This window comes from Calcarisporiella thermophila (genome assembly GCF_041956535.1).
Source record: "Calcarisporiella thermophila strain CBS 279.70 unplaced genomic scaffold VTP21scaffold_6, whole genome shotgun sequence".
Taxonomy (NCBI): domain Eukaryota; kingdom Fungi; phylum Calcarisporiellomycota; class Calcarisporiellomycetes; order Calcarisporiellales; family Calcarisporiellaceae; genus Calcarisporiella; species Calcarisporiella thermophila.
In genome coordinates, this window is record NW_027192196.1 from 369,711 (window position 1) to 391,366 (window position 21,656).

Consider the following 21,656-nt stretch of genomic DNA (forward strand, 5'->3'; position numbering starts at 1 on the left):
TCTTTGGCTATAACTTTCCTTTCTACTAAGCCACTGTTATTTATAAATATATTATCACTGGTTAGATAAAATTATGTACAAACCCTCCTAGTTCAAAAAGAACTAACATGTGCACAGATATTCGTAAATAGGATAAGAAAATTTTGTTTATGGTTAAAATAATCACGATAGTGTTGTTTCGATAGTGTTGTTAATAAAGACTAGAAATAGAACAGAGAGGTCAGAAAGTAGTTTATGAGTAGTTAACATAGCCTGCATAGAGTAGTCTGGATATTCATTATATTAGGCGACGCAGCTTGATCTGTTTTCTGTAATAGCCATGCTTCTTTTCTGTTTACGGACGGATACGATAGAGTCAAATGTTATAATGACGTGCAGAGAAGATATAACCATAACCATTGGCGACATATTAAACCCCATGAAATGAAATAAGCGCTATTACGAGTGAGTTGGTAGGTATCTAAGAAGCTACTCACAAGAATATTATTTACGAGGGGATGAACGAGATTATTATAAGGAAAATATTTATTACGGATAGAAGGAAAAATATAAAATATCTGAATATCTAATCATATTTCCTTCTAAATAGACCTTTCTAATAAGATTTTCAATTATTGTTAAGAATATTGTGAACTATTACTAAATTTAATTATAAGAAACGTAAAGATGAAAGCGATGACATGTGTCTGGTGCCAACTCTAAACCGTCGGATTTTAATGGTAATATCCGTATCCATCGTTAGGAGGTGGACGAACCACTGGACCACCCTGGTAACCAGGGTAAACTGGGTAAACTGGGTAAGGTTGCGGAGGAGGAGGAGGAGGATACAACAGCGCATGCTTCTTTGCAAGGAGCAAAGCAAGCAGACCTAGGGTTCGTTTCTCGTGAGCCGGAGCGGCTTCAGTGGTAGCCACAAGAGCCAGGACAGCAGAAACAAGAAAGGCAGTAATCTTCATGATGAAATTAAATGACCGTGTGGGGTTTAAACGACTGGGAGTGTTGTTATAGAGTGGTTGAGTTGAGTGAGATGCTTTTCTAAAGAATAACCACCCCTTTTTATACCCATGATGAAGGTCCGAAGTTTAGCACTCGTTAACATCATCTAATATACTTGGTTTCAGTCCTCGACACTTTCAAAGCGTAGCATTAGCCCTGGTGTATAAATCTCAATTGGTCCGAGTTTCGAATATAATTGCCCTGTATTGTTGCCACGGTTTTGTAAGCATTAAGGTATTTTGCCAATTTAGGAATTATGTATTATTTCAATGCTTATCGAGGGCGCATTCCATGTTTGAAAATTCTATTACACTATCACTTCACTACTGAAAGAAGCAAGCTGGCCACCACTTAGGATATCTTAAATCGAACGTTGAAGGGTTTTAAAATGAGTTTTATTAACACTTCTCAGGATATATTGCTGAGGGACAACGAATTGGCCTATATTTACTTTTAATTCTCATACTCGAGTATTAATGTATTTTCACGCCAAAAAACTGAATAAATAATAGAAATACATTAATATCAAAATTAAGCTATGAGCGCGAACGGGGTAGTTGGTCATATCAGCGTTGGGATTGTTTCCCTTGGTACGACACTGTCAAGGTAGGGAATACCGCAAATGCAAAGCGCACGAGACAATGGGCACTGCGCAGAGCACATTGACCATGTCTTTTATTTTGAAACCTGATCCGTGGAATATTACTAAATTTGGTTAGAGAAACTAGCCTTATACACGAGGAATTGTCGGCTGTTTAACCCGCCCTCATTATGTAAACTTATACTCTCTAAGCCATTAGAAGAGGCTCTCTTGTATCGCGGTCCTGAAATTTAATCGACATTAGTCAGTTTAAGAACAAAATATAAAAACGCTTACCCTACACGAATCAATCAACACCAGCCTGCTATTTCATTCTTGAGTTCAGCCATTCTTTATGTGAGCACTCAACCATATCGGATAGTGTCTTCGGCAAAGTAATAGAAGTTTATAATCTAATGCAGTTAGTTTGCCAAATCAGCCAAATAAAATAATGTCATGAATAAAATATTAAGACGATTCAATTGACCGATGATTATTCAATTTCTCTCAAGTCATCGCCAGGAAGGATTAGGATTTCCTTTTGACATATTAGTTGAGTTGCTAGTGGCAATCTAGATAAAAAGTTCCAAATTGCCTTTTTAAGCCACATTCAATGTATAGGATGAATACAAATATAAAAGTATATCGCGAACATTCGCATTTATATATATTTGACCTTGCATTGTATATTGTATATTGATAGCGTGTGTTCAGAGTTGTTTTACTTCTAATACTCCTGATCCGTCATCCATGCAAGATATTCGGCTTCGCATTTTAAAGTTGATATATGGTCTTTATCACATAATAATTGCTCTTTCTATGCACGCGGTAGGGATTTATACGAGTTCAGATATGCAACTTTTAATACATACAGGTAGCCTATAAATACGCGCAAAAAAAGAAAATATAGAAGAGAGATAAAAACAAGATACAAACTGTACAATATCCCCTATACATAAAAATAGATAATATATACAAAATAATATTGTGCACATAAACATGTTTTCAAGCTCCAAATTTTTTGGGTTTGAAGCTCTGGCTGACATACAACTCAAGCTTCTTGGTTTCACTGTTAAGATTGACCAGGGCTCGGTCGAGATCAGCATCACTCAGCAGTGGAGTGAGATTGCGAGTGGTAGAGTGGCGGTAGAAGAGCACTCCCATGACTTCGGTCCCCAAGCAATCCATCACGACACAGCAGAGCTCGTCGTAAGTAACGTCGAGCGGCAGACGTGCGACGAAAATATCCTCCACCGTGATGATTTTGACCCGGAATCGGGTGCGATCCGCATCGGTCTTTTGGAACGGGGTATTAGATCCTACCTTCTCCGTCGAAGCAACTCTGCTAGGTTTTTGAGATGGGGCCATATCATCGTCCCACACGAATGTACCAGAATCAGCACGTTTGCGTCGCGCAAACTTTTCGACTACCTGGAAGTAGTGAGCCGGTACCAGGCCTCGCACGTTCGTCAGAGGGTTACTTGCCTCATACCAGTAGGGGTTATACTCATGAAGCACATGAAAGAAATCCCCTTGCCGAAAAGAGAGCTCTCCACGTTCTGGGTGCGGGGCACGATGGTCGCAAAGTGCCTTGATGACCTTTTGTGGAGCTCCAATGGAAGGGTCGTTCCGAATAGGGATGCTGATTGGGAGGGAGATACGGTCCTTGGATACTTTGCTTTTCTGGCCTGAAAAGCGTCTAGTCCCTAGAGTGACGGTCATTATGCTCAGAGTGAAGCAGAGAAACGGAGAAAAGTATGGACAGGTATATTTTTGATTTTGTCTGCTCAGGGTTGTCTGGGCGCAGAAGAGCAGACATTTTCTCATGAAAGATTAATGACGGCTCTTTATATTTTCCCAAAGGTGATAAATTCATTCACCGATGTTGCACAAGTATGAGGAAAAAAAAGGGCTTACATAAAAAATAGAGTTAGCAGATCTTATTCAATATAGAATAAAATAAGCTGAAATATTGATGACAAAATCCCTTCCGTATTCCCCCCTACATATAGAGTAAAGAACTTAACTAAAAAAATGGGTTCGCGTGATTCAACTTGATTTCTCATGTCGGTTTTTATGAAACGTCAACACCTTTCAGAATTGGACCAGGGGAAATTCCTTGTGGAAGGGGGTTGAGCGCTAGAGTTTGGGCGGCAAACAATATCTTTGGTGAAGCTATGGGTAACCTTCAACCAAAAGGCGGATCAAAGATACAGTACCCAAGCCTGATATTACTGATATAAGAAGCATTGCAAGGATGAGTTGTGTAGAAATAGCGTTGATTTTATGTTGATGCTTCGTTGATGTAAACTTGGGAAGAATCAGCAAACTTATTCGGCTTTAAACTGCCGGTGGCAAAAGGAGGCGCTTGGTAAGATGAGAAATGCGTGGGTCATTGTAAAAGCTTGATTACCATGCCTCCTTGAATTGGATAGTACTGTGATGTCTACAGTCAAAAATAAACTTTATCTCCTTCTCTATTCCTCTTTCGCAGCTCTTCGGAATACGGCCAAGTTGCACATCCAGCCTCCCAAGTTTCTTAGAGTCACGCGCTTTCGTCACCTTCTCTCACCTTATCTTCCAGTTTTAACTAAAAATGAATAGACCCAACAGTCCTAGCCAGATTTATTTCAACTCTAAGAAAATGGGTGTAATTGTCCTCCCACTCCCCCAAGAAACCAACTCTTCTCTTTTATATTATACAACATTCAGTTCACTGCGTTTCCGACCATCCATTATGGCTTAATGGCTGAGAAAACCTATTTTTATTGTCTTATTTTCTTGCTAAACATGAACCATGTATTTATTAAAGAAATAAAATAACATAGACGACGATGGGAGGGACTTATAGCAGAATAAGCCTTTAACTGTTTACTTCTTTTAGAGTCGATATGAATGAAAGTATAATCTTTCCCTGCTCCACAATTAAAATATCCTGGGAGGATAGGTGAAGGGATTTACGCTGTACCACAGAAGGTGAGAATTTTCTTGATCATGCTTAGAGGCTGATTCATTGTAGCATTGGCCGCAGCCTCACAGCCTAGGAGTCATCGGCCTATGGACTTCACCCAATATTTCCAGTGGTCAATTTCGTTCTATCAACTGAGTGAATCAACTCGGAAATTTGGAGGGTGCAAATTACAAAAAAACTAAGGAATCATGAGCAGATTGGTCTCGAAAACATCTCCTCCAATTCCATTAGAAAAGTTTCATAGTTCCCCACCACCACCATATGCACCGCCCAATCCTTATTATAATTATGCAAGTACCAGTGACCTCACTCATTCACTAACAGATGAGCATCCATCCTTAGCACAATCGTCACTTCCCACACCTCTACCCTCCTCACAAGAACGCTTTTCCTACGGAATTGATCAAAAGTATCCAAATGCTCCCACCTTTGAAACATTAGAAAACGTCCCAAGAATTCCACCCGTTAGTGAAGATTTCAGAGAAGAACATGCTCCTTCTGCACCTACCTTAGTGAACGAGATCCCGAATGTACCATTGAAGGTCACGGATGATCCCAAACACACCAGCGATGTATGGGGTGCCCCAAAAGGTATCAACCGATCAAATTACAAGGAATATGATATGCTCTATCTAGAGGAAATTCCATTCTTATTCGACTGTAAATAATAATTGCGTTGGTGTATAATAGGAAAACGTGTTTGTCAGTTTTTTTGGGGGGGGTGCAGTCGAAAAACATTTATTATTATAATTTCTATTGTGTCAGTGATAATTGTGGCCGGAGTGATAGTAGGAGTGAGTTGCTATATTCAAATATTTCAATATAGCTCGGAATTGACACAATAGTATGTCGTTACATTATAGGCTCTCTATGGCGGGTACAACAGTTACTGTGATGGTCTGAACACAGACAAACAAGAGATGAATCCTTTAGTTTTCGACTGGGATCCTGTGCGGTCACCATACCTTGAGCTACTACTTAGTAGGTTCTCTAGAGAGCTCTACGCCACTATTTCTCCCTCATCAGATGCTTTAGCGCACATACGTTTGACTCGCTCAGAAGCCTCTATGCAATTAACCTTCGCTGAATCCGGAAACCATGTACGAGTGATGGCAACATCTTCGGCGCCAAGCGACTTTGATTTCTCTCTCCCCTTTAAGTGCCACAAAGCGATGCTTCACGTATGGCTTCCACCCAACATTAATAATGTAACGGTGGAGTATGGTATGTCAGGGGAATGGGTGATTAACGCCACCAATGTAGAATTTCTAAAGATGCACATCACTGATTCATCCGTCTCATTTAATGTAGGCGATTATTTATTCTTGCATGATTTTTGAACTTATTTTAACCTCTTTTAATTTTTTTTGATTTAATTGTCTCTAGAATGCTGAAATTCAAGCAATTGATGTAGCAAGTCTCTCGGGAGAGATCAGTGGTAGTCTCAGAGTCGGCAACGGTACGCAACGAGTGAGGACAGACACAGGTGAGCAACGACTACACATGAACTTCTCATCCTATGATGCTGTCGCGATCATGGGGAGCTCCTTATCAGGAGAAGTTAGCTACCGATTAGTAAGTGATGCCTATTTTTCATTACTCCATGCTTTTGTTTAAACCACTTCTTATTGGTATGCTTGTCTTGAATAGTCGGATGACTTCACCGGACCATTTGAAGTCTCCAGCACAAATGCTTATGTCGAGATGTTGACAGCCAAGAACATCAGTTATAAGGAAAACTTCAAGAACAGCAAAAAGGGCTTCCATCAGGGCGATGGCAATGGCAATGCTTCCCAATCGTGCAGCGTTTATTCTGAAGACGGCATTGCGAGACTAGGATTTTTTGAATGAGAATTTTATTAGACAACCTTTCACTTTTCATTGTACTCCTTTATTTATATCATTTTCTTTATTATTACAGTGTTTTCCATAATTTTATATTTGGTATTCCTCTTCACTCCTCTGTTCCTTTACCACCTATTTTTCTCCTCCTGACATGTAGTCAATTCATTGTAAATAAGAGATTTTTTGGCAATATGTTCATGTCTATTTGCCAATTCCAAATTTGCCGCCAAACTTTTTATTTTTGACCCTCATTGATTATATTGTCTCTACGCTCGCATGAATATATATTGAATTTTGTTAACGCGAACATAAGAAATAACTATAATATAAAATGAATAAAATATGCTAAATAATTCCCAGTAGGATGGGTCATGCTAGTTTGACGTAGTCTATGCTTCCCCGCACAGTTTGAATGGTTGGGAACATTTGTAAGCCTACAACCTCGGGATTCCAGTTCACCCTGCCCAACTTCCTGGAAATTGTCACTTTGATGGTAGTATAAATAATCATGAAGATTCCAAATGCGAACGGTATCAGCCAGAACAAAGGATGAAGCTTGTAAGAAGTTCCAAAGGGTTCGTTAAGGGGCGGGCAATAAACAATGATCATGGAAAGCGCCCCCCCGCATAGTATCCCAAGGAAGTTACGCGGATTCCGAAATACAAACCGCCCGATTGGTGGTTTGAAACGTGCCTTGCAGGCAAACATGTTGAATGCTTGTGTGATCATGATCGAGAGATATACAATGGACTGTGCTTGAGCTAGGGCCTCTTTCTGGTTAGCATAATTTAATATGCGTCCATTTCTAGTGACATAATCGGGTGACCCATCATTAAAGAAGACATTGGCCTTAGCCATCTCACGAGCATCGTATGGGCTAATCCCGTGATAATAGAGTACAAGAAAAAATCTAAAGAATGAGAATATACGCGATTCCATTATTATAGGTATTAGCAATGCTACTCATTTATCTATTTGGTTCTTAAAGAAACTTACGCAGTCATACTGGACGCGGCTTCAATTATTCCAGCCTCAATGTATGCCCACGATAACAAATTGCCATCCACCAGAACTTCCCCGTCAGCTCCGCTTAGAGTGTGCCAAAATTGTTTACTAAAAACATGGCGAATGCCTTTAAAGGTTCCACATAAGCCAAATAATTTACACTGCTTTTTATCTGAACTCGTGCTCGTAGCTTGTCGCATGCTCAGACGCAACCGCTCGATGGATTCGGGAGTCACCGGTTTGCGTGGCTGCAATTTCATTAATCCAGCTTTCGATTCAGGAGTATCCCATGCAAATGAGAGAGCCATAAAAAGCTCAAATCCTAAATCTATCACCAGCAATAATATGGCAGAGAGCGGGAGAGGTAGAGGTACAACCACATAAAGGAGCTGGGGGACTACTTCAGGCGTTGAATGCGAAAGGGTGTAACGAATTGATTTCTTTAGGTTGGTGAATATAAGACGCCCCTCCTCAATTCCCTTTACAGTGGAAGCAAAATTATCATCAAGTAGAATCATCGCTGCTGCTTCTTTTGACACATCACTTCCTGATAAATTCATGGCAATACCAAGGTCAGCCTTTTTTAATGCAGGCGAGTCATTCACTCCATCTCCTGTAACTCCAACTATGTGCCCAATAGATTGTGCACGCTTAACAATTTCAAGTTTATGATGGGGTGAGGTGCGTGCAAAGATGATCTCGTTCTTAGAAAATATATAGTCCCACTTTTTTGCAATGTTAGCGTCATTGAACATATACCAAGATGCAGAAAATGTTTATATACTTTACCTCTTCATCAGTTAGAGTATCAATTTGCTCTCCGTGTACAACTACAGCTTCGAATTCATTTTCTCCCACGTCTTCTAGACTTCGCCCTGTTCTCTTAGCCAGTGACTCACGCGTATCGGAAAGGATTAGATTAATTTTACGCCCAATTGCCTCTGCTGTAAGGGGATGGTCTCCTGTCACCATCATGACTTTGATCCCTGCCGAACGACACTTTCCTATCGCTTCGCGTACCCCATGTTTCGGGGGATCTTCCAGGGATGCCAGCCCGACAAATGTTAGATTGGAGTTGGGATAATTTTCTTTTGAGAATTGGAAATCAAGAGGATATCTGTCTCGTGAAAGTAAGAGTTGTGCAAAGGCAAGAACCCGATGTCCCTGTCCCGCCATATATTCATACATTGCCTGGAATTCCTCACGATCTTCTAGTGTCAAAGGTACTGTTTCACCATTCTCCAGTAGTATATTGGTACATAGCCCCAGAACTCGCTCTGGAGCACCTTTGATATACAACGTTAGATCTCCATACTGATGTTCCTTGCGATGTATAGATAGTTGCCATTTATTCGTCGAGTTGAATGGAATCTCGAAAGTTTTTGGGAATAATTCGCCTATTTTCTCCCACTCAGGCATATTAAAAGCGACAAAGCGTAGGAGCCCAGCCTCGGTTGCATCCCCAATTACTTCGCGTTGATTGATAGGCACATCGGTACGATTGAATTTGGCACGACAACAAAGAGCAGAGTTATGGAAGATCGCCCTTACTCCTGGAGTATTTGCACTAAACTCTTCACGTGTATAATATCTCGATCCTGTCCACAGACTCATCACCGTCATTTGGTTGCGCGTTAGAGTTCCTGTTTTATCCGATGCAAGGAGGGTGATAGCTCCTAGAGTCTCTACCCCTTGTAAATCCTTGACAAGTACATTGTGTGCAGCCATTCTCTTCGCTGTGATTGTTAGCAGCATAGTTACTGTTGCGGGGAGACCCTGGGGTACCCACGCCACGAGCACCCCAATTCCAAAATTAAGAGTGAGCGAAAGTTTGCCGTTGTTTGCACGTAACCCCACAAAGAAAAATACAATTGCTGTCACAATGGCAATAGACGCGATCACCTTTACAAACTGTTCAATCTCTGATGCAAGAGGCGACTGCCGCTTGATTTCGCCAGCAGTCAGTCCGGCAATTTGACCGAGCACAGTATCATCCCCAGTACGTATAACAACCCCATACCCTTCGCCAGCCACGATAAGAGTTCCGTTGAAAACTAAGTTCGATGCCTCAAGTGGATTTGTGTGTGTGTTCTCAATTGTTCGATCTTGGGGCTCAGACTCTCCGGTGAGTGAGGAGTTATCGACCTTCATTTCATTAGAATGAAATAGAAAGAGATCGGCAGGCACTTTATCCCCTTGCCGTATAAACACAATATCGCCTTTGACCAGGTCAGCCGCTAGTATCTGTTGAAGATTACCTCCACGAATGCAATTGCAAGCTTGGGGTATCATATTCAGGAAGGATTCAAGAATAGCTGCTGATTTTTGCATTTGGTAAAATTCTATTAATGCGTTGAGGAAAGCAACCCCAATGAGAATAGCCCCAAGGTATATCTACAATAAGAGTGTCTATATTAATTTAAATATTCAATGCAAGTATGAAAATGCAACAGATTACGTTGGGAAAGTTGCCGATAGGATCCATTGCTAATAGAATATATTCTAAGATCCCTGCTAAAATAAGCAGCAGATTGAAGAGCGTTTTCAGGCAATCAAAATAAATCACAATGGGATGCTTTTTTTTAGGAGGACTCAGTATATTCGGGCCGTGCTCCTTTAGCAGTTGCGAGGCCGCAGCGGGATTCAACCCTACCGAATTTGCTGGTTTATTCAAATTTATGGATGTGGTATAGCGCAGCGCAACTTGGTCTGGTGTAAGCAAATGTTCATCCTATTTAATATATCGAGATTTTAGGGTTTGCAAGAATGGTATTGCGATCAAATCGATGACCACTCAAATGGAAACCCACAATATTGGATCTCTTTTCCTTCCCTGACTGGCTTTTCTCCTTGCTCGATGTTCCTTCAGGAATTTTCTCGGATGACTTAGGATCGTTAGCAGCAAAACTTTTGCGTTGTTCTGGTGCTACTTGCTCGGAAAAGGATACTCTGAAGCCTTTCTGACCAGTTTTTCTATTGTGTTTGTTACCGGACCAGGTTGGCTCTCCCAGCTCATAAGCATTTTCCTCCGCTTCTTCATATGATGACTGGACTAAATCTTCTTGAGAATTAGCTCGCTGTCTTTTATACATCTATCAATGAAGCAGGTATCCTATATGCGAAAATACAGGCAATAAAATAAAATGATCGTATCGAACAACAGATCTGTAGTTAAAAAAATGAATAGTAAGGAATGGACAAAGCGAAAGAAATAATGGGAACTGATAGGGAATGATGAGAATTGAAATGAGTAAAGAGAAGCACTAGGATATCAACAAGCTTGAGCAAGATTCAATTACCCCTTGAAAATCTCTCTAATTATGCTTGCACATGCATTAGGATGCTTTCGAATATTCGAATCCTAGAGTCGATTATTTAATTGAAATGAAAACGGGTTGTTCGCGTGAACACAAGCTTCCTTTTGGGGGTTATATTAATTAGTGGTATGGAAAACTCGATAAAATGGGTTATTCCAGGAGAGCGATGATTAAATCATGCAATTTACTTATTTCTTTTGAATATCGCGTATGTCATTCAGATAAAGATGTATATCAATAGTGTACAATATAAGTATGTGTACTGTGAGGATACCGAAGAAAATATAATATTAGCTGTATTTAGCACTTGGGTAAATTAGGAGGTAGAGGGGTGTTTGTGGGCGTGTATTCAGGAGGCACATCTAGGATAACCTCAGCTGGAGGTGCAGCGGCCAAATTTTCTGCAAACCTACGAGTGCGATATGCTTGAACTACTAAATGCGAAATCCCTTTCTTTTTGCTGCACTTTTTCGGTAAACCAGGCCTATTGCGGATCATTCGCCAAGCAATACGGTGGGTCGGTCCATCTTGAATATTGAATTCGTTGATTTTGTTTACTAATGCTGGTATGAACTAGACAAATCAATCCATAACCATAGTTAGATTAAACAATTGTGTAGTTAGAGTAATTTTTCAAATATCAATTACATTTTTATCGTAGTGTCGATTATACTTTATGCCATAAATGGTCATAAATGCAATAAAGGACCCTGTACTGATCAAAATAAAGAGAGTTCCAATAAACCAAGGAATATAAGCAAGCCCCATCCCGAATCCTGTAACAACGATGACATATACAATAGGGGCGACGACAAAAGGCCAGACTTTACCCCCCAATGTCGCAATAGCAAGACTATCAAGTTCTATTCTTCGGGACTCGAATAAGTTAGGTGGCACCTATATTACAAACAGCAAAGATTAGAGTCACATCCTCATATTTTTCTATGCATAAAAAAATTAGCGCAAAGTAATACCATATCTTCCACAGGAGTAGTGTATTCTACTATGGCGAAACCATACCCCTCACTAGATTTTTCCAGCTCTAGACTGACCAGTGTATCTTGTTCATATACCATATTCTCTTATATTCTGCCTCGGCTTCGAATAGGGTAATCTTTTGTTGCGCGATGGGTCGAAAGAATTTTAGCTGCTTTTAACCCCGAACTGTTTTAGCCAAGAGCCCACTCAAGAAAATTTCTAAGAAAGCCGAGAAATATTTCCAATTTAGTAGCCTGAAAATCCAGATTTAGAATAGATTCACACTGCTAGCAGCATCAATGCAGTATACAAATTTTACACGGTCGCAGTAAGCATTTCTTATCATATTTGCGAAGTATTTTAATCACTATGGTTAAAAAGACAGTATTGTATTCTTGCTGCCCGTGAATATGAACACAAACAGGATAGATTTAACTGTGTAATAATATGGATTTATATTCACTGTCTTTTATGTCGATGGTCCATCGAGGTTTAGTTTTACAATGCGGTCGTATACGCATTAGTTCAGCGTTTATTGATGTATCAGGAGCTGTAATGATATTAATAAAAAAAATTTGTAAATTCTTCGAAACTAGTTTATAAATTTTTTCTCTTCTCATTGTCTTGGCATTTTTAATGTAATACGTTATTATCACGTAATAGCCACCGTCACTAAATGACCTCAAATCTTCATTTCATAGGGACAATATGGCATATTCCACAATTTTAAATTGTAGCAATACAATTCGATATATTTTAAGTAAAAGTTTGAAAAAAGCAATAGATACATTCGAAGAGAGAGCTTATAAAAAACAGATTACGAAAGTGTTATGGGTTTCAGATTCCTTATAATGATTCATTGCGTCCTCTAAAAATGATCTCTTGATATCCATTGCTTACAGATCAATTATGAATCTTAGCAAAGTAAATATAGGGAGCTAATATCCACTAATGAAGCTTTGTTTACCCTATTGAATAATACAAAATAAGATTGAGTTGATATTTTCCAATGATCACCGGTCAGGACACGAAGAGATTCGAATATAGTTTTGGTATTTATGTTTGGTCATCCCACCTTACTAGCGTATTTGTTGTCATATGTTGTTTATTATTAATTAGAGATATTAATATTGTAGTAGTTGGATTACAATATGTGGCTTAGTTTTTGACCTACTTAAATATTATTAAAGCCTGGCAGTAGAATTGATTGTTTACTTTATCTTTTTCTCTCCTCGACAATTGTATTTATAGTTTTGTAGAGACACGCGTTTAGCATGCAGCTTCAATCCATTTGTTAGTTTTAAGGTAGGCAACTTTACTTTTTCTATATAACCTACCTGGCAAAGATGTTGCAAATCGATTAGTCTTTAAGACATCAAATAATGGTTCAAATGCACTGCCCTGAGCCTGTTAAATTTATTTCTAATTTAATCCTTTAAGTGCAAAACTGACTTTTTTTTCTCAAATAGGCTCATATACGCTCAAATTCTATGTATCATTCCATTTTTTTTTTAAATAAAATAGAACAATATTGTTTTAATAAAAAGGATTAATATTCAAGAAATTTACTAGTATAAATGATATTCTTATTATTAATGACAATTTCAAATATCTAAATGGTGTAAAAAATAAATATTATTTATAAAGAAGTGCTCCAATCTAATGCCGGTGAGAGGCTTGGTAATATACTTCGCTTGTCCCTACTCTAAGGCTCTGCTTAATTTTCTCTATCCACAGAGCGAGACTTTGTCCCATCACTGTAATCTTTATCCTCAGCGATCCCGCTTTTTCTTCCTCAAGGGGCATGGTCAGAGGTATAAGATTCGGTCGTCCGAATGCATGGTTTACGATTTGTACACCTTCGTCGCGCACGCGAATATATCCTTTAACTCGATAGATATCTTCAGAGGGCAAATTTCGCAAAAAATCTTCAAGCTCTGCGCGCGTTAAAAGGTCGTTTTCCTCTTCTTCGCGAGCAGAAGGGGAATGTGAAATAACTTGAATAAGATCAATCTCATTAGCATGATGATCCCTATCTCCGAGCAAGTCGGGAAGAGGGTTTGAAGATTTTGTGCAAATCTCGAAAAGACGAGTATCAAGACCGAAGATGAGATCGGGGGATATGCCATCAGATTCATTGCATTTGATTTTAGGCGTGTCAGTATTAAGGTCATTGACACGATCTATGACGATATCTAGCTGTCGTTCATCAACCTAAAAAAAAATAAAACTAAGCATTAAAGATGATTCAATTTCACCTATCTACACGAATGGCTCACCAACTCATGTTTATTTAATATTATGGCATCCGTATATTTTGCTTGCATTTTAGCTGTATAAGACGTATCCTCATATCCTATATGTTGTTATTAAGCAATACAAATATATATTTGAACTACTATTTTTCCCATACCTGTGAAGTTAACACAATCTATAACAGTGACAATGGAATCTAAATGAAAGCCATCATCTTTCATTTCTCGTATTTGCCATGCAATGGGAGCTATAAGCAAAGTTAGATAACCATATGGGCGTGATAGCTTCGAAAAATGTCAAGTACCTGGAAATGCAGAGCCACTATATATTAAATATAAAATAGACAATTTAGATATTCAGAAAATGCGCATATGTCTAAATTCTTGTAAAATGTTCACCTTGTTTCGATTATAATTCTATCTGGATTATATTTCTCTACGTATATAACATTCAATAGTATGCATAGAATAGCAGTATCTATAAATTAATTACCTTTGAGTTCCAAGAGTCCAAGTTTCAGTTGGCCAACAAGTACGCAGCAAATGCATCCATTCAGATATTCAAGAACACCAACATTATTCTCTTTCGCAAGTTGACTGTCAACTGAAATGAATCAAATAAGTCATCATGTCTTACAGATTATTTCAATATATAAAGGGAAAAATAATAATACCTGCGATGTCTCCAAATTCATTTTTTAGGAGGCAAATTTTATAATTGTCGAGGTGTTCTAATTGTTTTAGTAAAGAGAGTATAATTGTAGTTTTTCCCTAGTACACAAATTACATTAAGATCGACTAAATGAGATCGGAAATACAGATTAAGAATATAGCACTTACTGCTCCGAGGAACCCAGTAAATACATTCACTTCAATAGTCTTTGTCATTTTATCTAATATGGTTATCTAAATTCGATAGAACATGAAAGGCCGCTGTAACATGAAATGTGACCGCTAGATGTGACTGTAATATTCAGTGGTCACATAAATTTGTTTACTTCTTCTCAGCTTGAATAGTACATCCCGGGTTTGAAGCATTGCCGAGGGATACATTGGGAGAATGAAGCACGATTTTAAGGTAAATCATTTCATTTTCCATAGAAACATTGAGTCTTTATGCTGCTCGGTTTCTTTGTATAGTATATTTTGTGTATAGAGATGTCTCATAATTTTTTCATGTTGTATAGTTCTCGAATCTCTGCGGAACAGTATATAAGCAGGGCAATCTGGTGTTTACACCAGATGGCAACTCGATTCTTAGCCCTGTTGGAAATAGAGTGTCCATGTTTGACCTTGTAAAGTGAGTTACTGCAAGATCTTTCTTTACCCTGCTCATATATATTCAACACCATATTTTTTGTAGTAATAAATCCATCACGTTCCCATTTGAAAACCGCAAAAATATTTCTCGCATAGCTTTGTCTCCTCAGGCGACATTGCTTCTCTCTGTTGATGAAGGTAAGCCAGTAATCTAAGATGTTTTCTTTTATTTCCAAAGTCTAATTTTCGATTATCTAATATATAGATGGTCGAACCGTACTTGTTAATTTCCAGCGTCGCGTTGTGCTTCACCGTTTTAGTTTTAAAGAGAAAGTTAATGATATCAAATTTAGTCCGGATGGTCGATTCTTTGCAATTACCCATGGAAAGCAAGTGCAGGTGTGGAAAACTCCTGGATTTAATCGCGAATTTGCTCCTTTTGTTCTCCACCGTACTTATACGGGACATTATGACGAGGTGCTAACAATATCATGGGCACCTGACTCAAAGTAGGTGCTTTTTTCATTTTATTACTGATGTTCGCTCTTAATAACAGCAATGTCCTCAACACTTTCCTTTAGATATTTCCTCACGACTTCAAAAGATATGACGGCACGTTTATATTCCTTGAATCCAGTTGAAGGGTTTACACCAGTAACATTTACAGGACATCGTGACTACGTTCTGGGTGCTTATTTTGCTGCTGACCAAGAGACAGTTCGTTGATATTAGTCTTCTTTTCCATCCCAATATTTGCGTATTCATCTGATCATTCTCTCTTATAGATATATACAGTCAGCAGAGATGGTGCAATTTTTTCCTGGAAATTTGTGACCAGACAATCTCGCAATGACAATGAGGATTTCGAGGAGCAAACCAAAACTCCCGAAAAGGAGGCAGCAAAACGATGGCGTATCGTGAAGCGCAATTATTTTATGCAGAAAAGCTCAAAAGTAGTTTGCGTTACTTTCCATCCAGCATCTTCTCTTCTTGTAGCAGGATTTTCAACCGGAATCTTCGGACTTTGGGAAATGCCCGACTTCAACAATATCCACACGCTGAGTATTTCCCAAAAGAAAATTGATAGTGTCACGATAAATCCAACAGGAGAATGGCTTGCTTTTGGGTCATCAAAACTTGGGCAATTACTTGTATGGGAATGGCAGTCAGAATCTTATGTGCTAAAACAGCAAGGACATTTCTACGATATGAATACACTTGCTTTTTCCCACGATGGGCAGAATGTGGCAACAGGCGGTGACGATGGAAAGTTAAAGCTTTGGAACACGGTGACTGGCTTCTGCTTCGTCACCTTTGGTGAGCATTCATCTGGAATTAGCGCAGTTGAATTTGCAAAAGGCGGGCAAGTAGTATTCTCCGCCAGTCTTGATGGAACAGTCAGAGCGTTCGATTTAACGAGATACAGAAACTTCCGTACTTTTACCAGCCCAAACCCTGCGCAATTCTCAGCGCTGGCGGTAGATCCAAGTGGAGAAATTGTTTGCGCAGGCTCCCTCGATACATTTGAAATTTTTGTGTGGTCTGTTCAGACGGGTAAATTGCTGGACATCCTGAGCGGTCACACTGGACCGATCTCTTCTCTCTCTTTCAGCTCTACTGGAATGATCCTCGCATCAGGTTCCTGGGATAAGTCTGTGCGCACATGGGATGTGTTTGGTCGCAAGAAGCACGTAGAATCATTTGAGCATAAATCAGATGTTTTGGCAGTCGCATTCCGTCCCGACGGAAAAGAGCTGTGTGCTTCTACGCTAGATGGACTATTGACTTTCTGGGATGTTGAGCATGGAAAACTACGTAAAGTAATCGAGGGAAGGCGAGATATCGCCGGTGGGCGCAAGTCGACCGATCGCATGACTGCAGCAAATTCAACTTCGGGCAAGAGCTTTAACAGTATTTGCTATACTGCAGAAGGATCTTCCATCATTGCGGGAGGGAACAGCAAATACATATGCATTTACGATGTGCAAAGTCAAATTTTACTGAAAAAGTTCCAAACCTCTCAAAATCTGTCTATGGATGGTACTCGCGAATTCCTCAACAGTAAAAACATGACGGAAGCCGGTCCCATTGATTTGATCCAAGACAACGAGGAGAGTGATATTGAGGATCGTGCAGATTCAAGCCTACCAGGTGTGGGAAAGGGTGATTTATCTTTGCGAAGAACACGCCCAGAGATCCGTACCAAATGCGTGCGCTTTTCTCCAACTGGCAGAGCATGGGCAGCAGCCACCACTGAGGGATTACTAGTTTATTCGCTCGATGATACACTTCATTTCGATCCATTTGACCTCGAAATTGACATCACTCCCGAAACCGTCAACGAAGCGCTCGAGTCCCAAGAATATCTTCGTGCACTTATAATGTCATTCCGCCTTGGTGAACGCCCCATTGTGCAACGAGTATATGAATCCGTTTCTCCAGGAGATGTCTCTCTAGTGGCAAGAGAAATGCCTGTTAAATACATTGAAAGATTATTGAAGTTCATTGCTAGCCATATGGAAGAATCGCCACATGTGGAGTTCCATCTTCTTTGGTGCACTTCAATATTGCGAAGTCATGGACAGTACATGCGTGCGAATTCATCAGAGTTCCAGAGCATATTTAGATCGCTGCAAAAGGCAGTTGGGAAGATGCGAGAAGATTTGATTAAATTGTAAGTTTAGCTCTAATATGGATGCGAATTAGTTTACTGTAATTATTATTTTGCTCTTTAGATGCGATGACAACACATATACACTCCAATATCTGCTTACACAGTGCGAGAAAAACAAGCAACTTGCTGAGAAAGAATCAAACGGAGTACTAGAAATGGACACCACCTCGTAATTTTTCTCTTTGTTAATATATTTCATTGTTTTTAATGTTATTTTGGAAATAAAACATCAAAATCTGATCTATCTGACGTTTTAAATTAAATTGTCATAAATTGCCAAATTCTTTAATAGAGAATTCTTAAATGCGTGGCGATTCTCCTGAATCTGATTTCAAGTTCCAAAATTTCTACTGTTGCTATCTGCTACGGTCAAAGCAATTTAGATCAAGTGCGTACGTGGGCTCCACGCCTCATCCGATTCGACGGTTACGACAGCACAATGGAGAAATTAAGGGTGGTGCTTACAAGACGCGTAAAAAAAGACCTTGGTGAGTGAATGTATAGATTGGTGGATTGAATTGTAAACATTAAATAAAGTAATTGAGTATAGGCAGATGGTGCTAATAGTTCATGGATTTCCTACGAGACTTGCAGCTCTCCAGGCAAGAATAAAAAAAAGGAAATTTTAACGCGTTAATATATCTAATTAAAATGTCTCCAAATTGTAGTTTGAATGGGTGTGGCAAAATCCACATCGTTCTCGGCATTTTTGTTCCGCATTAACTACACATATAGCTGGTGCTATATCCACAGGATCAAAAGTGTATACAGGCAAACCAAGTGAAAGGCTCTATCTCACGAAGATACGTGTCCTTTCTGATATGCTAATGCTACCAGGCTTTCAAAGATGGCCACTCAAGGTGCACTTTTTTTGTGAAGTGGCACGTGAGGATTTCCTGACTCTTGCTGATGTTGAACTTTCGAGAGAATTGGAAATGACTTGGGGAGAGGCTAAAAGCATGGAATATACTTTTGCAGATGGAGGGGAGGCTGAAGGTATAACAATCGCATTGAATTTTATTTATTTTTTACTTTGAAAGACTAACTCATTGGTTAGAGAGAATGGAGAAAGAGGAATACGACCGATATCTCCACCGCACTGATGCCGCGATATCGTGTTATTTTTGTGACAAATCTCTAGAATTTGCAGTGAGTTGATATGTTCATGTATAAAGTACTTCATATTAGAGATATACTCATATAAATCTTCAGCCACATCTTAGCTATGTCAACTGCTACCACAACAATTGTACTCTTACTGCCCACTTGTCTTGTATTGCTGCTCACTTTACGGTCAAACCTTTTCTCACAGGCTCTCATAAAATTACACCACCCCTACTCCCAAAGCTTGGCGTGTGCCCACTTTGCTTTTTAACTTTGGAGTGGGGTCAGCTAATCCGTCGTAGCCATGCTCGCGCCAATTCGATCCGTGTTGCACTTGGTGAGTTAGTACAAAGTCCCTCACGAAGGCGAACACCACGGCGGATTGAGGGAGAAAATGTTCCGAGAATAATGCCAGGATCACCAAGTATGACCAGAACGAGATTACAAAAGCCTACAAAGTCGAAAAAATTGGAAGACGTTATCGAAGAGATGGAGAATTTAACACTCAATAGCAATCCTAATAGAAAGGATAGATTAAAGTGCAAGCGAAATCAGGTCGTAAAAGAAACAGGCTCTAAAATCATAGGGGATACTGCTGTAACAGCAAAGGAACAATGCGGAACTCTTGCAAATAAGTATCGTAAACACATTTATGTAGAAATTTCGGAAAGTGAATAAAGAAATTAAATTCCAAGGATAGTGCAGTCATTTCAGTTTTTATTTTTTATTTTTATAAGGTATTCACACTGTATTGTACAATAAATAAAGATTCAAAAAAACTCGTATATATCTGCCTTTTATTCGCTCCCCTGCTCCCATCGCCGCATCAATTTTATTGCCCTTTCATATAACCTAATATCTAATCCATCCACATTTCTACACACTCTTGCTCTTAGCAACAATGGAGGCCTAAGTTGAGATGAGACTTGTTCGCATCTTTCCAATTCGCCAATTACTTGAACTAGTGCTTTAAGCCTGTGAGTAAATTGTGCAATGAACTGTGTATCTACTATTAGCTCGGCTTTATGTTCGATTACAGCGCGCTCAGTGGCGGAGTTATAGTCTATAAGATGCCCAGTTACGCGAACTGTAGTCCCATTATATGAATGAGGAGAGGATAAAAGTTCTTCTAGAAATACGATGCGACCATGCGGAATGATCATTTTTGATTTTAATATAATTCACAAATACAATAAAAGAGTAGAGCGCGTCTTTGGATCGGAATATGGCGCAGCACTTACTGGAAATAACGCAATTAATGAATTTTACCAGAATAAGTGTTAAAGAGAGAATGCAAAATTCTCGAGACCATGCATCACAACCTGACAATTCATGGCTTAATTTCACTGATAATGACAGTAATACTATAACTACTCCGGCTAATAAGCGCAAGAAAAAGCAGCTTTCCCTTTCTTCCAAAAAACAAAAGCAGAATCATACTCACACTGTTGAAGGCAAAAGCTCCAGTGTAGATTCAAATACGCAAGTCTTCTCAACGGCAGCTGAATCCTCACCATGTTATGATACAAGATCCGCCAGTAATACTCTCGAGCACAGATCTACTTTACTGAAGAAATCAGATATCGTTGCAACAAATCCGTTAAAGACTGAAAATCCCGCAACCCCTTTTTCGAAACCAACGCCAGATCCAAAGGGCATAGAAACTCATAAATGTACGATCCGCATGTTTCGAAGAGCGAATCCATCAGATAATATTAGAATCAGTCCCGCCATTCGGGAAGTAGCGTTACGAGCACTTGCCACGTCCAACCATGATATTCAAAATTGGCGCAGTGTACAATTTCCAGAATGGGATCCGGTTCAAAGGCTCAATATCTTACCTCCGAATAACTCAAGTACGAATAAGAGCACCAGTAGTGAAAGGTTGCCTCTTCCGGATTTTTACTTTGTAGACACAATGGAGGAAATGATAGCTGAAGCACAGCATAACAGAAAGAAAAACCAGGTTATTTCGTTCACTAACAGCCATTCTAAATTTGAAGTCGACATATGCCAGCCGTTATCAACCCGCTCACTTCAATCTCATATTTCTACAAACAAGGGCAAAGAGGCCGTTAGTGAATCAGCTATTGATGCCCCCATTTCTGCTATCTCGAAATTTTCGAAAGAAGTGGCAAAGTCATCTGATAATACGACCTCGAGCAAGAAATCGAATATAGCTGACAAGGAATCAGAATCCACGAGTTTGAATAAATCATCTGCCGCTGATACTCTTCAAAAAATGGACTTTGAAGTAGCAACTAACGAAGAGTTGTCTGGAAACTTGCCTTCAACTACATTTCCGATAGGCAGGCCAGATGGATCCTCAGCATGTTCTCAAGAGCATATGGTGAAAAGTAAGGTGACAAAGTCAAATATAGAGGGTAAATTTGTTTATCTTCGTTAATCTTTTAAACCTGGCTTTACTAACGAATTGTGCTCTACTTCACTTCAGTAATGCATTCTGATCCTCAGCCGTCCGTATCTAAATCTTCGCGAGATAAACAGGTACCAGGTGGTCCTACTAATGATGCAATGTCGCGCTGTCCATTATGTGATATGGAATTCCCATCGTTCATGGACAATTCAGCTATAAACAGTCACGTCGATGAGTGCTTGAATGTTATTTATTTACAGGAGATTGACGATTAGTTCTGTTTATTTCATTATT

The 21,656-nt window shown here is 39.4% G+C and overlaps 9 protein-coding genes across 9 annotated transcripts; 4 read left to right on the forward strand and 5 right to left on the reverse strand.

Annotated features, from left to right (window-relative positions):
• Positions 1–713: 713 nt before the first annotated feature.
• On the reverse strand, positions 714–956 carry VTP21DRAFT_9863 (uncharacterized protein; the record flags this gene model as incomplete). Its single annotated transcript, XM_069400856.1, has 1 exon — positions 714–956. One exon carries the CDS (start codon positions 954–956, stop codon positions 714–716), a length of 243 nt encoding a protein of 80 aa, XP_069253589.1.
• A 1,625-nt stretch (positions 957–2,581) lies between these two features.
• On the reverse strand, positions 2,582–3,298 carry VTP21DRAFT_9864 (uncharacterized protein; the record flags this gene model as incomplete). Its single annotated transcript, XM_069400857.1, has 1 exon — positions 2,582–3,298. One exon carries the CDS (start codon positions 3,296–3,298, stop codon positions 2,582–2,584), a length of 717 nt encoding a protein of 238 aa, XP_069253590.1.
• Positions 3,299–4,735: 1,437 nt separating this feature from the next.
• VTP21DRAFT_9865 (uncharacterized protein) lies at positions 4,736–6,398 on the forward strand (the record flags this gene model as incomplete). Its single annotated transcript, XM_069400858.1, has 5 exons — positions 4,736–5,138; positions 5,238–5,341; positions 5,411–5,854; positions 5,934–6,122; positions 6,198–6,398. The coding sequence occupies 5 exons, from the start codon at positions 4,736–4,738 to the stop codon at positions 6,396–6,398; spliced, it is 1,341 nt and encodes a 446-aa protein (XP_069253591.1).
• Positions 6,399–6,761: 363 nt separating this feature from the next.
• VTP21DRAFT_9866 (uncharacterized protein) lies at positions 6,762–10,489 on the reverse strand (the record flags this gene model as incomplete). The annotated part of the gene is made up of 5 exons (XM_069400859.1): positions 6,762–7,302; positions 7,389–8,122; positions 8,187–9,791; positions 9,856–10,128; positions 10,208–10,489. 5 exons carry the CDS (start codon positions 10,487–10,489, stop codon positions 6,762–6,764), a joined length of 3,435 nt encoding a protein of 1,144 aa, XP_069253592.1.
• A 525-nt stretch (positions 10,490–11,014) lies between these two features.
• Positions 11,015–11,790, reverse strand: VTP21DRAFT_9867 (uncharacterized protein; the record flags this gene model as incomplete). Its single annotated transcript, XM_069400860.1, has 3 exons — positions 11,015–11,287; positions 11,363–11,611; positions 11,689–11,790. 3 exons carry the CDS (start codon positions 11,788–11,790, stop codon positions 11,015–11,017), a joined length of 624 nt encoding a protein of 207 aa, XP_069253593.1.
• Positions 11,791–13,351: 1,561 nt separating this feature from the next.
• VTP21DRAFT_9868 (uncharacterized protein) lies at positions 13,352–14,835 on the reverse strand (the record flags this gene model as incomplete). The annotated part of the gene is made up of 8 exons (XM_069400861.1): positions 13,352–13,906; positions 13,972–14,048; positions 14,106–14,195; positions 14,253–14,269; positions 14,347–14,383; positions 14,441–14,551; positions 14,622–14,718; positions 14,788–14,835. 8 exons carry the CDS (start codon positions 14,833–14,835, stop codon positions 13,352–13,354), a joined length of 1,032 nt encoding a protein of 343 aa, XP_069253594.1.
• Positions 14,836–15,007: 172 nt separating this feature from the next.
• VTP21DRAFT_9869 (uncharacterized protein) lies at positions 15,008–18,054 on the forward strand (the record flags this gene model as incomplete). Its single annotated transcript, XM_069400862.1, has 7 exons — positions 15,008–15,025; positions 15,135–15,247; positions 15,311–15,405; positions 15,473–15,716; positions 15,789–15,924; positions 15,993–17,881; positions 17,943–18,054. 7 exons carry the CDS (start codon positions 15,008–15,010, stop codon positions 18,052–18,054), a joined length of 2,607 nt encoding a protein of 868 aa, XP_069253595.1.
• A 130-nt stretch (positions 18,055–18,184) lies between these two features.
• On the forward strand, positions 18,185–19,663 carry VTP21DRAFT_9870 (uncharacterized protein; the record flags this gene model as incomplete). Its single annotated transcript, XM_069400864.1, has 5 exons — positions 18,185–18,369; positions 18,432–18,483; positions 18,550–18,877; positions 18,939–19,030; positions 19,094–19,663. 5 exons carry the CDS (start codon positions 18,185–18,187, stop codon positions 19,661–19,663), a joined length of 1,227 nt encoding a protein of 408 aa, XP_069253596.1.
• Positions 19,664–20,276: 613 nt separating this feature from the next.
• VTP21DRAFT_9871 (uncharacterized protein) lies at positions 20,277–21,637 on the forward strand (the record flags this gene model as incomplete). The annotated part of the gene is made up of 2 exons (XM_069400865.1): positions 20,277–21,369; positions 21,441–21,637. 2 exons carry the CDS (start codon positions 20,277–20,279, stop codon positions 21,635–21,637), a joined length of 1,290 nt encoding a protein of 429 aa, XP_069253597.1.
• Between the last annotated feature and the right edge of the window lie 19 nt (positions 21,638–21,656).